The sequence below is a fragment of the Podarcis filfolensis genome (genome assembly GCF_964270895.1).
Source record: "Podarcis filfolensis genome assembly, chromosome: 4".
NCBI lineage: Eukaryota > Metazoa > Chordata > Lepidosauria > Squamata > Lacertidae > Podarcis > Podarcis filfolensis.
The window spans coordinates 70227166-70241445 of NC_139607.1; the positions used below are offsets into that span (position 1 = coordinate 70227166).

General features: G+C 42.2%; 2 protein-coding genes across 2 annotated transcripts in view; one reads left to right on the forward strand and one right to left on the reverse strand.

The window, feature by feature from the left end:
* RPL24 (ribosomal protein L24) overlaps positions 1-14280 on the forward strand; it is a 324479-nt gene that overhangs the window by 69103 nt on the left and 241096 nt on the right. The window lies entirely within an intron of this gene.
* ZPLD1 (zona pellucida like domain containing 1) overlaps positions 1-14280 on the reverse strand; it is a 37602-nt gene that overhangs the window by 4361 nt on the left and 18961 nt on the right. The window contains exons 6-10 of the mRNA XM_083611666.1: positions 8380-8477; positions 6573-6653; positions 4699-4870; positions 2701-2809; positions 1186-1215 (exon numbers count right to left, since the gene is read on the reverse strand). Coding sequence (XP_083467792.1) covers positions 1186-1215; positions 2701-2809; positions 4699-4870; positions 6573-6653; positions 8380-8477 — 490 coding nt within the window. The remainder of the gene's footprint in view (positions 1-1185; positions 1216-2700; positions 2810-4698; positions 4871-6572; positions 6654-8379; positions 8478-14280) is intronic.

Here is a 14280-nt window from a genome sequence, read left to right on the forward strand (position 1 = left end):
GTTTTTTAAATGTCGAACCTTTTTTTTAAGGGTAGAATTTGTTAAGCTTTTAGAAATTGGTCCTAAGAAATTAACAATTACCATTCAGTTCTGTCTTTAAATAATAACAATACCACAACATATCAGACAGTAGTCTAATTAAATTAGTATTTACGGGACCGCCTCTCCTGAGATGCCCCGCAGAGGACCTTAAGGTCCATGAATAACCATAGTTTAGAGGTCCCGGGCCCTAAGGAAGTCAGACTATCCTCCACCAGGGCCAGGGCCTTTTCAGTGATGGCTCCGACCTGGTGGAATGCTCTGTCCCATGAGATTAGGGCCCTACAGGATTTAACCTCCTTTCGCCGGGCCTGTAAGAGAGCTACTCTGCCTGGCCTTTAATTTGAATTCAGCCTGTTCTTTTATTTCCCTTCTCTTCCCTCCCCCTCCCCTTTTATGAAGATTACCCACTCTGGGACCCCACAGCTAATTCTCCCCTGGCCTCCTTGCTGGCCCAAGTAGGACTAATTCGGACAGCTAGCCCTGGTGACTATCTAATGTTTATTGGATGGATTTTCCCCAAATTGATTTTTGAACTTTGAATTTTATTGTCATTCATGCTTTTATACTGTATTTTATGCTGCTTCTATGTTGTACAGTGGTACCTCGGGTTAAGTACTTAATTCGTTCCGGAGGTCCGTTCTTAACCTGAAACTGTTCTTAACCCGAAGCATCACTTTAGCTAATGGGGCCTCCTGCTGATGCCATGCCACCGGAGCATGATTTCTGTTCTCATCCTGAAGCAAAGTTCTTAACCGGAGGTACTATTTCTGGGTTAGCGGAGTCTGTAACCTGAAGCATATGTAACCTGAAGCGTATGTAATACCACTGTATTACAATTAAGTGTTTTAAATTTGTTGTTAGCTGCTCTGAGCCCGGTTTTCTGAACCAGGAAGGGTGGGGTATAAATAAATTATTATTATTATTATTATTATTATTATTATTATTATTATTATTAGTGTAACTTTGACCAAACTGCGGGAGGCAGTGAAAGACAGGAGGGCCTGGCGTGCTCTGGTCCATGGGGTCACAAAGAGTCGAACATGACTAAATGACTAAACAACAACAACAACATTAGTGTAACATTCAAATGCTCACTAATAATAATAATAATAATGGTTGTTTGCTCTTATTGGTACAACTTACCAAGCTGTGAATTATTAGTTGGGGTCTCATCTGTACAAAAATACAAAAATAGATACGTTGTAAATTTAAAAATATTATTTGAACAGCATCTTTCTGCTCATACATAATCTAAGATACTTTAAACAACTTTTATGAGATTATTAGTTTGTCACCATCAATTTGTTTGTTCAGATAAATCTTAGATAATTTGTTATAATACAAGTGCCCCTGTGTACCTGGAAGTAAGTCCCATTGAATTTAGTAGGACTTATAATCAGTGCTGTGCTGCATACTTTAAGGAGTGCTAAGAGATTATAAACAGTTGTTCACATTTGGGGTGGAGGGAACATGTGTTCCAAACATATAAACAGAATTTGACAGTTATAACTCAAACAAACTTTGCTTGCATCAGACAGCCCCTTGCACTGAGTGCCTGCAATGTCTGAGCCACTCATGCACAGTTGTTGTTTTTTAAAGGGCTAATTATATGTAAATTTATATTGCAAAATTATAGATATCATACCCGTAACATATGTAAAAGAGTCAGGCTCATGCTGTACTCTATTTCTGCAGCATAATTTCATAAGGGCATGAATACTTGGGCTGTACACCAGATTTGGCTGAGGCCCAAGCCAAATTGAGCCCATATGAAGGCACCCAGGGCAAGATCAGTCAAATGGGGATGAAATAGTCACAGGTTGGGTTGGATGGCTCAAGGAATCGGGGGCTGTCAGGGATCAGGACATCAGGCAGGAAGAAGGTGCAGGCATCGGGCAGGAAACCCCACAAGAAAGGCAGAAGTCTATGTGACTGCTGGCTGCATATTCCCAGGTGAAGGTAGAAGCCCAATAGCAACTGATTCTCCTTCCTGCTTAACACCCCACCCCACAGGATCGATGCTGAGCAGAGATAATGATGTTGTGGGGTGCAGAAAAGCCCTGCAGGAAAGCTGCTTGTGAAGTGGCACCATATAGGATGGATGCCTCCATGCAACAGCTGTTGAGCAGAGGCATCAATATAACATGGCGCAGGGTGCTTACACATATGCCTTCCCCATAGAGAAGCCACTTAGGAAGGAGCATCCTGCAAAACAGACCCTCTTGGTCGGTTTAATTAGTTGGGTTTTTAAAAACTAATTAAACTAATTTGGATCCAAAACTAATTTGGCACTGGATCCAGGATAGGGCAGTTGATCCAGAGCAAGCTGACCTTATTGGGGGTGGCTCTGAATCAGAGGCACTGAATGGCTTGGGCAGCCCTAATGAATACCCACATATTTTTATGCAGTTATATGCATTGTTGCAAGCATCTGCATACACGCTGGTTACTTCAAGTGTGCAATATTATATGTATAATGATGCATACAAATAAACAAGAATTCTTTGCATTTTGAGCAGAACTAGAAAAACTGTCAAGATTAAGTAGCAAGACCAAAATTATGAGTAGGACTTAATTAGATGTCACTCACGGAAAATTATCCTTAAACAGGAAAATGGTTGTGTTTTTGAAATCATGCAATGATATGATCACGCCTACCAGTTCTAGTAATGATGGGGCCAGCAGAGATTACAGCGCTTCCAGAAGTACTCTGAGGGCTCCAAGTGGTTCTCTTTGCTGCATCTCTTTTTTTCCTGTTACTGCAGATCTGGAGGGGCAATGAGAACAATCATGATTTCAGTGGACAGAGAAGTACATTCCTCCTGTATCGAACATTTTTAAAACAAGCTGTTTTTGGTCGTAAGTTGTACCTTGGAAGTCAAACGGAATCCGTTCCAGAAGCCCATTCGACTTCCAAAATGTTGGGAAACCAAAGCACGGCTTCTGATTGGCTGCAGGAAGCTCCGCAGAAGCCCCATCGGACGTTCAAGTTCCAAAGAACGTTTGCAAACTGGAACACTCACTTCCAGGTTTGCGACGTTCGGGAGCCAAAACGTTCGAGTCGCAAGGCCTTCAGGATCCAAGGTACGACTGTATTGGAAAAGAAACTATGTACTTATTAACTTTGTTGCGTGCAATCTTTTGTTACAACTCCTGAAAGAGAGTGCGGTCTTGTCCATGCCTCTTTGTTTCCTTATATATTCAGGACTGGTTTTGAGAACATAGATCAGGCCAGTGGCCCATCTAATGGGTGTCCTGCTCTCACAGCGGCTTACAGGAAGCCCAGAAGCAGAACCTAAGCACAATAGCACTTACCCTTCCTGTCGTTTCCAGCATCTGGTATGCAAAAAGTTACCATCTCCAACGCTTCCGAGCACAATTCAAAGTGTTGGTGCTGACCTTTAAAGCCCTAAACAGCTTCGGTCCGGTATACCTGAAAGAGCGTCTCCACCCCCATCATTCTGCCCGGACGCTGAGGTCCAGCGCCGAGGGCCTTCTGGCGGTTCCCTCATTGCGAGAAGCAAAGCTACAGGGAACCAGGCAGAGGGCCTTCTCGGTAGTGGCGCCCGTCCTGTGGAACGCCCTTCCAGCAGATGTCAAAGCGATAAACAACTACCTGACATTCAGAAGACATCTTAAGGCAGCCCTGTTCAGGGAAGTTTTTAAACGTGTGATATTTTACTGTATTTTTGGTTTCTATGGAAGCTGCCCAGAGTGGCTGGGGAGGCCCAGCCAGATGGGCGGGGTATAAATAATAGATTATTATTATATTATTATTATATAATATCTAGAATACTATGGCTTGGCCCCAGCAGTGTCCTTCTGCAAACACAGGTGCTTTGAACCCGTTCTCCCTGAAGACTCCTGTGCCAGCTTCAATGTTTTTCTGTTCCCCAAACCACAGGAGGTTTTCAGAGGGTGTCAGAATAGCACAGGGGACAAATGGGAATCAATCAAGCAGTTCCACTTACTGATCTCTGGATAAACTCAGTGTGTTGTAATGGTTAGAGTGTCAGACTAAGATCTGGGAGGCCAGGATTTGAATCCCCACTCAGCCATGAAGCTCACTGGGTGCCCTTGAGCCAGTCACTGCCTCTCAGTCTAGCTTAGCTCACAGGGGTGCTTTGGGGATTAAATGTGGAGGGGGGAAGTCTGTGGGGGGGTGGGAAATAAATACAATGAAATAAGTAAAATAAATGGGTATGACATTTGGTGTGATTCATCAGGTTCTTGTATGTAATTTCTGCATCCCCCTCATCAGTAGATCTTGTTCTAGATAAAAGCTCTGCTCATTACAAGCTTGGTGGGAAAGTGAACTTGTCCTTTACTATGATTCCCTCTACATATTCCCTGCATTATAATTTCAGCTGTTACATGGTTGCTTGACAATGCGAACCTGATCATTCATAACAAATCTGCCCTTTCTGCCATACATTGGCAGTGGGGGGATTGCCATAGCAAGGTAAGTTAACTACTGCTTGAGCGCATTATATCCCAGCCTCCATGTTTAAAACACATCTCTAAGAGACAATTGCTTTAATATGTTACAGATGACAGTCAATGGCTCGTTTTGTTTTAATCACTTGTCTATACACTGTGCAAAACATTCCAAGTTTTGTTCCAATTGCAGCATTACCAAAAGACTCCAAAACCTACAGGAGCAAGAAAGGGGCAATCATCAGCTCTGCATAGCTTTGTCACACAATGGAGAAAAACTGTGGACATTTTCTGGTTCTTGTGCTTCACGAAGCGGAACACCTCGAAAGAAAACCGGCCCATTTGACTCCTGCCATTTTCAATGATAGTTGTCTGAGGGTCCTTGTCGCAGCTGGAGGAAAAGATTGAAACGGGAGTGATGTTTTCTGGTTCCCAGGAGGTTAGAGTCTCAAAGAAAAACACTAAAGCATCCTGACTACTACTGGATGGTGGGGAAATGGTGTTAGAAACCTTTGGTTTCATAGGTCTAAGGGCCCCAGAACAAGTCTGGTTCTGGCCAGTGCTTGCATAGATCACCTGGAACCCATGTACAACTCCTTGAGCTTCGTGATGGAAGAAAAATATTAATGAACTAAATATAAATTAAATACATTGGCTCAACTTTTGAATACCATATTTTTAAAATTACATTTTGCAGCCCATTTCTTGATTGTAATGTACAGTTGACACATGCTTTATCCTTGTCATATTACAGTGGTACCTCGGGTTAAGTACTTAATTCGTTCCGGAGGTCCGTACTTAACCTGAAACTGTTCTTAACCTGAAGCACCACTTTAGCTAATGGGGCCTCCTGCTGATGCCACGCCGCCGGAGCACGATTTCTATTCTCATCCTGAAGCCAAGTTCTTAACCTGAAGCACTATTTCTGGGTTAGCGGAGTCTGTAACTTGAAGTGTATGTAACCTGAAGCGTATGTAACCCAAGGTACCACTGTAGTCCATTTGCTTTTGTACTACACCTCATACTTAGCTCAAAAGAAGATCTGTTCAATTACTCATCCTCATCTTTTCATTAGCTCCTGCTAACCTGTTTACATGCAAAGCATGGTGTAGAAGTTAGACTGCCAGGCTGCATTCCCATGGCAGTTTATTCTATTTTCATGTCTTGTCCCTAACTGTTACGTTCTGTATTATATTTGAGCTTTCACACAACGTAAAAGCCACTTCTGGAACATTAGTGGAGTATAGTGTAAGCTTAGCGCACATTTCCTTGTTATTTGCTTCCAGGAAAAAACTGTTTGCAAATACAGTGGTACCTCCATTTGCGGACGGGATCCATTCTGGAGGTCTGATCAGATCCCCAGGTTTCCGCAACCTGAGGACTGCTTCTGCTCATGCGCACGCGGCGAAACCCGATAAAATACTTCTGGGTTTGCCGTGTGCACATCCCAAAGTTTATGTAACCAGGGGGTTACATAAACGGAGGTACTACTGTAGTGTGGAAATGAGGGCCAAACTTGTGCTATATTCCTCTATAGTTCCACAGAACTGGATGGAGCAGCCCAACATATGAATGTGAGTTAAATATCATTCCCTGCCAGGTGGATCGCCATTATGGTAAATGCTTTTTTAAAACTATCACATCATATATACGTGATGTATATATCACTGATGACATGTGAGGCACCCTACTGTAGCTTGGTCAACAGTATCACCCAACTGATCACCAAACTACTCCAGGGTGCCCTGCCAGGGTAGTTTGAACATTTGTGTAGGCTCCTGTAAACAAACTTAGGGCTATATATTTAGTGTGCATATATTGAAATAAGCATGTAGGGTAGAATAGGCTCAATTGAAACCTGCTAATGATAGTCATTATTTACATGAATATTTATGCACGTATTTCTTAGGTTTCACGTATTTCTTAGGGTTTCTTGTGACATGAGCCAATATTTATTTCACTACTATAGTAACATTATACATGTTTTATATATAAAAACAAACTTTGAAAATAATTAATACATTTTATATTGATCTGTTTTAACAGTGTAGTGTGGCAGAGAAACACTATATTTGAAGAAGAAGAAAATCTACCTAAAGAAGAGATCATATCGCAGATCATCATTTGGATTTCCAGATGGAGTAGTATAGCAGTAGTCCATCAAAACATTCCATCTGTGCAATGAAAGATAATTAACCGCTAAGCATTTCTTGAGATTCAGCATATACATATATATATATATACATTCATTGAAAGTGCTGGCTGATAATGTACCACCATCTTCCATTATGATTCAAAAGATGAGCAATACCCTGGTGCCTTAACTGCAACAAATCACTGAACAATGAGTACAATATAGCTAATGTGAAGCTATAGGCTCACCTAGGAATTGGTGCAGCTATTATAGTCATGAAGTTATGAAGTGGTACTGATTTGCTATCATTTCATTGGCTACTTCAGACTTCATGAGATCATTTAGCCAGAAACCACATTTGCCTCTTTTATAATTTGAGGCTGCTACATCTTGTGCTCAAGGAAAGAGAAAAGAACTTTTCACTGAGTGTAACTACCACTGACATTCTGCAACTTAGCTGGAACATTCAGCAAGCCCTACCTGCAGGGAACAAGGCAGAGGGCCTTCTTGGTAGTGGCATCCGCCCTGTGGAATGCCCTCCCATCAGATGTCAAAGAAATAAACAACTATCTGACTTTTAGAAGACATCTGAAGGCAACCCTGTTTAGGGAAGTTTTTAATGTTTGATGTTTTATCGTGTTTTTAATATTCTGTTGGGAGCTGCCCAGAGTGGCTGGGGAAACCCAGCCAGATGGACAGTATATAAATAAATTGTTGTTGTTGTTACTCTCTAGGCATTATATTTGGAGAAATGGTTTGCAGAATGTATATATTTGTTAAAACTGCAAACAAACTTGTATTTTTAGGAGAAATGTGCATCTAAATGTTGGTGGATTTCTGTGGAAATGAGGAGAGATGGATTTAAGATTGGAAAAATGAGAAAATGAGAGGAACCAAAATGGACGGATAAATCTATCTGTATCTGAAACCCTGGGGTGCTGCTGCCAGATAGAATAGACAACACCAAGAGAGATGGTCTAGCCTACTGTAAGACAGCTCCATGTATCCATGCTTCCTTATATCCCAGGGAGCAGAAGCAGCTTGCAAGCTAGGGCAGAGCTGCTAGGCTAGCTTCCCAGAAGCAGCTTACTGTTGCTTGTTTTGTGGGAGAGGAGGAGGAGAGTGGGGTGGCAAGGAGGCTGGCTCAGTACAAGCACACTGCCAGGAGTGCTTTTGCACTGCAGCACCCTCTCCACTGCTTTACTTCTCCTAAGGTAAAGGTGTAGGGGGCCGGGTGGCACTGTGGTCTAAACCACTGAGCCTCTTGGGCTTGCTGATCAGAAGGTTGGTGGTTCAAATCCCCAAGACAGCGTGAGCTCCCATTGTTCTGTCCCAGCTTCTGGCAACCTAGCAGTTCAAACGCACGCCAGTGCAAGTAAATAAATAGGTACCACTGCGGCCAGAAGATAAATGGTGTTTCCAGGCGTTCTGGCTTCCATCACAGTCTTCCGTGTGCCAAAAGTGGTTTAGTCATGCTGGCCACATGACCTGGAAAGCTATCTGAGGACAAACGCCAGGTCCCTCAGCCTGAAAAGCGAGATGAGCGCCATACCCCATAGTCGCCTTTGACTGGACTTAACCGTCCAGGGGTTCTTTACCTTTTTTTAACCTTTTACCTCTCCTAAGCAACAGTGACTCACCTGCCAGGAAGCTGATGTATTGGCTTCACCCCACATGAAGAGTCACTTCTGCCAAGGAGCTTGTGTTTCTAGGACCAGTTTTTGTTGTGGGGGGTGGGAGTGGGAGAGACATATCATTTACCATACCTGCCATCGAGGTTTGTTGCTCTAACAGCTGCAAAAACTTTTGTTTTCAACGGTAACCCTGTACTGGGGATAATCAGCTGCTCTCTGTAGGTGGAGTCCTGGAAAAGCAAACAGTTCTTATCACACACCAACAGTATGACTCTATATAACATACAAGCGTTTGCAGTCAGCTGGTGAGGCTACCAGACTCAAGATTTAGTCTCAGGTATGTGTGTAGAACATTTCTCACTGAAAGGATCAGGTAACAATGGAACAGTTTGCAATCCTCTTGGAAAGCACTGCTTCAAGGCAGATATCCTTAAATCCTCATTGCGTTATTGGATATTGGTAGCAAACACAGGGCTGGTAACCCAGGCTATCACTTCTCACTTCCATAGTCATGAAAAAGGACCAATTAGCAGGAAGACAGTCGTAACAGAAGGAGTAGCACGCGTAGTAGTAAATTTACTTCCTGCCTTTTACCAGTGGGCCTTAGGGCAGGTTACAACAGTTTAAGATTTTGAATTAAGATCAGTTAAAACAGGTTACAGTCACAGGAATAGGGTGAAGAGAACTTGATCCATCCTTCCCTTCTATCACTTTCCTCCCCAAAACTCTCTTCTTTACTTTTCCTTTCTTTTCCCCACTTGAGAAAGGAAACACAGATCTGGAAACAATGTCTCTCAAGGAGGTGTACTGGGCGACAGAGGGAAAGCTGAGCAACCCTGCCTTTCCACATCTCTTCTGCCCCCTTTGCAGTAGAGAAGTGGAAACCTAGATTTGCTAAGCTTGCCACTGATTGCTTAGTTTAGCCCTGATACATCAGAAACGATCTCCTTCCTTGGGATCATTTAAATAATGAGTGGGACTTGTGCATGAGAATGGCTTCACCTTTCACTGCTTCACTTTATGTATCGAGAACCACATAAAAGTGGATCAGCACTCAGACATAATTCAACATGACCAAATGCACTTAGAGTGAACTGTGTTTAATAATGCTGTAGATTACGGGAGGCAAAGGATGTCAGTATATATCGAGATCATATCTAGTGGAAAGATATGTGGCAACAGCAAGCCGTGCCAGACAATTTGCAAAGAAACTAAATCAAATACTAGCCATGATATGTGAATAGAAAAACAAAATCATTAAATGTGTCATATAGAATCTATAAACCAAGTGGTGGAACACATTAACATGGAAATAATCCCTCTATCCAATTTAGCAGCATTTTGTAAAAAATAAAATCTGCCAAAGAGTTCTACTTAATATTAGAATGATGACGCTACAATCTTTCAGTTGGTAGTAGTAAATTTAATCCTATTATTCCCTCTTTTGCAGCTATCCAGAATAATTTCCCCAGAACCCACTGCCATTGCAATTAGTTAGGATTCAAGAGGAAGCCTAAGATAATTAGATACCACAAACCCGTTGATAAGCACACAGTTATTAAACTTATAGTGAAACACTGTACACAGCAGTAATACCCGCTAAGTCCAGAGATATATACTACCAAGTAAAGGGGCATAGCGATGGTGGGCAGCCTGTAACCCTCCAGATGTTGCTGGAAGTCAACTCTCATCAATCCCCACCCAATATCACTAACAGTCACGGTTTGTGTACCTTAAGAAATGAAGTTGGTTGGAAAACAAGCCCACTCACAAAGGACTCCAATGTGCATGTACACAAAAGCTGATACCCAGAACAAACTTAGTTGGTCTCTAAGGTGTTACTGGACAGGTTTTTTAGTTTTTTAATTTATTTCAACTGTGTCAGACCAACACAGCTACCTACCTGAATCCAATGGAACTATCACTGCAGTCCTATGCACAAGTACCTGAGAACAGGTCTCACTGAGTCTCTGTGTTAATTTGCCTAGAATTGCAACTCAAGATTGCAGTCCTAGACACCAGTGGTGGTCCTTCAGATGCTTTGGGCTCCTGTTCCATCATCCCTTGTCATCAGCCATCTGACTGAGGCTGAAGGGTGTTGGAGTCTAACAGCATCTATAGGGTCAGACACAAGTTCCTCAGTCATGGCCTAAGCTAAGGCAACAATGAGGTCTTGGTTTTGCATGGCGTCCTTTGTACTCTACTAGAAACTGAATATAGCCCTTTAGTCAAACCTGTGATGTGAACCTTAATTGCACTGCCTGCAGTTTCCTTCTGCCTCCAAGGGCCATAATATCACCTTATTATTTCCTCCTAGTAGAGTTTTTCTGCCTCTGCTTTATTTTCTGTATGTGTGATTCAGATTTTGATCACATTCTGTTGTATAAAAATGGTCAAATGTTAATTAAAGTACATATATAATAATGGCACTTGCATTATTAATTTACACCACTAATGATTTGTTAGCAAAAAGAAAGTTTTGGATAATGAAGTGAATTAAACAACAGTTTTAGCATTTCTTCCTCAGACTGCGCTTTTCTCTAGAAGTATTTAAGTCACCCTCTGGTAATGGTGAAGAATTGTACCTCAATTCATTATGCACACACAGCACAGTTTGACTTGAGTATATTAAATTTTAAATGTATGGAAATGAATATGTTTCATATTCATGCTTAATTAACCACTGTCCTCACAGAGCAAGGTCTTGACCCTAACAAAACCCTTACTCGTGAGCATATCGTGTTCACCAAGAAATCTCAATAAAGCCAATGGCAAACTTAATGCAGATGTATGAATTCAGTGGAAATCCAAGCAGGAAGAAAAACAATTCACCCACTCATCCAGAGCTGTAACTTTAAGCTTGAACAACACCCATATACATTAAAAAAACCAAGCCCAATTCAGGCATCCTAATCCATAATGCAGGACCAGTTCAAGACCTTCAGCTACCTGACACAAATGACAAGATGGCTCCCTCTCTTTTCCACATGCAAAAGCCAACTAAACTGGAAGTTGAGTATTATTTCAATACTTCCACTGCATCTGAGAGCAACAAGCTAATACTGAGGAGCAGAACAGGCCACATGGTACATAACACTCTGTCATCCAACAAAAGGTTATGGCCGGCAGGCCCAGCCCACTGATGGGACAAGGTGAGGCACCTGCCTCAAGCAGCAGAAATCCAAGAAGATATTGTGAGATCTCACTGGAAGCCAGTGCCACTGCCAGCACTTCACGGGCAACACCATGCAACACAGGTAAGAGAGCTGCAGGCAGCAGTGGGGGAGGGGAGCAGCCCATTCCCATTTCACCTCAAGCAGCAAAAGGGGACGCACTGCTCCTGGGCCAGGGGGCTCAGGAAGAACATCCAGGGAGTTGTCCCTGGTGTATCCCAGAAGTTGCCACCTAAGGTGGTTTCCTCAATCTGCTTAATGGAAGGGATGTCCCCATCCTACTGTGATGAAGGAAAGGCAAACAAGCTCCATTTCCCATTGCTGGCTCCTTCAAGATTCAAAATCGTGCAGGAACCTACATGAGTAAAGAAAGCTGCTCACTACAGAAGTTATCCCACCAAATGTGATTCTAATCCTGTGGGAGATTAGAACAACTGCACAGGGCTACTGTTGTCTTAAACTGAAATGGGGATCCTAGCTTACAAATAAAATTCAGTAGCTTAATATTCAGTATTACATCTTGAAACATATTCATGTTGGCCCACGACGATTCATGCTGTGATATCTTAGATATCAATTCAATAATGATTTTACTCATGCACGTGGAGTTCTATCCTTGCTCTCTGTGCGGTGATTCTGTAGGTTCTCAGTGTGGTTCAGTTTGAGCTGAAGAAAAGATAGTTCTGCTGAGCACCTATAGGCTGCTACCCATGCCAGCACTAACAACCACATGCATTCTCGGGAGCAATTTTGCAAAAATAATTAAATAATCTTGTGGTTTTATTTTAAGTGAAGGTAGTAGAATACATATGTAGTTCTTTGAAGGGTAACAGCCCACTAGATGTACAAGGCATGGGGCAACAGCAAGACTGATGGCTAACACACCTCTTTGACACAGGCAGCAACTCAGCAATCCAGCATTCACTTGTTGGAAAGCCTCTCCTCCTTCCGGAGTGGAGGGGTTGTGACCGGGAGACGATTCCTGCGTCACGCAGGGGGAGTTTAGCCCCCTGCCCTCTCACCATCGCTGGCGCTCCACGCCCCCCCCCCCCGCCGTTGGGCACCCAATCGAGTGGCACCGGGGGCATGGTTTAGCCGCTCAAATGCGGCCGCGCCAGCTTCCCCCGCCATTTGCTCCCGATCTACCCCTGATGTCACCGGGGGTCGTGCCATGGCCCCCCGCCACACAGGGCAGAGCTTATAGTTGTATTTGCATCAACAGGCTCCCCCTACTGGTGGTTAACCCCTCATTCAGACTCACCCCTCTCCAAGTGGGTGGAGTCAAATTGTCAGTGGTCCAATGCCTAAGCCAATACCTTCTCACACGCTGTAATCAATAAAGTTGTGGCCCTTTTTTTTAACCTAATATACTGTGTCCTTGTGTCTTCATTCCCCAAGCGGGGATCGGGTCCTCGAATCACAATATATTTCTATAACAAAATGATGCAAAGCTGGCTTCACACCATAGATGAAGATGCTCCTATGACTATCCTTAGACTGCTTTTAGAAATCACTCCAAGATATTATTTACAGGATCAATGTACAGGATGACTTACAAAAGCAAAATTGTAAAATGTAGTGTTTATTGGGCAAGATTGGAATGTTGATTGGCCCCATATGATGTATTCTCATGTGTTCTAAGAAAAACATTTTAACTGAACTTTTCTGAAGCAAAATCCCCTATACCCTAAATACAAGGGGTTTTGTTCCTAAAGTTTTAAGAAACTTTCTACTTTCTTACAAAAAAACCTCAGTATTTTTAAAAATGGAAGTAATATCATCTCCAGTCTAACATATCTCTGAACTGTCAGACAGCAAAACTTACTTGCAAACAGGAAATTCATTTAAACGCAATTGGAAATATTCTGCTATGATATTTATAGCACATTCATTACACCCCAAGTTGAAAGCACAGACTTTTAAATCATCTGCATGAATTATAACCCAGGTCCATGATGACATGAATAATAATCCAAAAAAGGGGATTTGTAATTTACTAAAATGCTGCCTGAGAAATGGAAAGCTGATTTTTAAATCAGACATTTGAATGGATGAATAAAATTTCTAATCAACACAAAAATAACAGTTGGAAGATTAGTGTTGCTGTTATAAATAAAAGCCAGTAAAAGTCCTTTAAATTTCCTTTCCAATGTCCCTGTTTATGCAATACAAGTTTACACAATTACATATATTCAAATCTGATTATCATGCTAATAAGAAGAGAGAGAAAATCAGCAGTCATGAGGAGGTACTTAAAATTTTAGCCCACCCACTGTCCAAAAGAACCACAAAGAAATAGCATTAGCATCAGTCTATTGAAGTTGCTTACATATTCCACAACAGTAGTTGTTGGTTATATTTTACACCATGCCAATGACTTAGACATGGTTAGGGTGACCAGAATAAGTCCTTCCTTGTGGAGTAGAAGGTACCAGAACAGGTGTGTGTGTGGACCAGCTTGGTTCCACTCCTGGCACAAGGCACCAGTTGAACTATTCTTGTTAGAGCACGTGTGAACATTTGTTAAAGGCAATTGTCTAACAAAGGGTCCTCCCTCCCCCTGTTGTTTTCCATTGTCTATTTAGAAATGTAGGCTCCTTCAGAGCAGGGACTTGCCAATTTTGCTGTGTAACTCTCTAAGGCTGCAGTCCCTTGCAGACTTTTCAGGCATCAAGCCTCTTTGCACTCAGTGGGAGCTACTGCTGAGTAAACATGCACAGGATTATGATATAAGGTGCCATGTACACTGATGATGTTATGTAACTAATAAAATCATTATTAAAAATTATAATTCACTTTTAAAGTTACAATTTTCATTGCTAGATTTGCTCTTGCAAACCAGGGATGCAGTCATACTAGA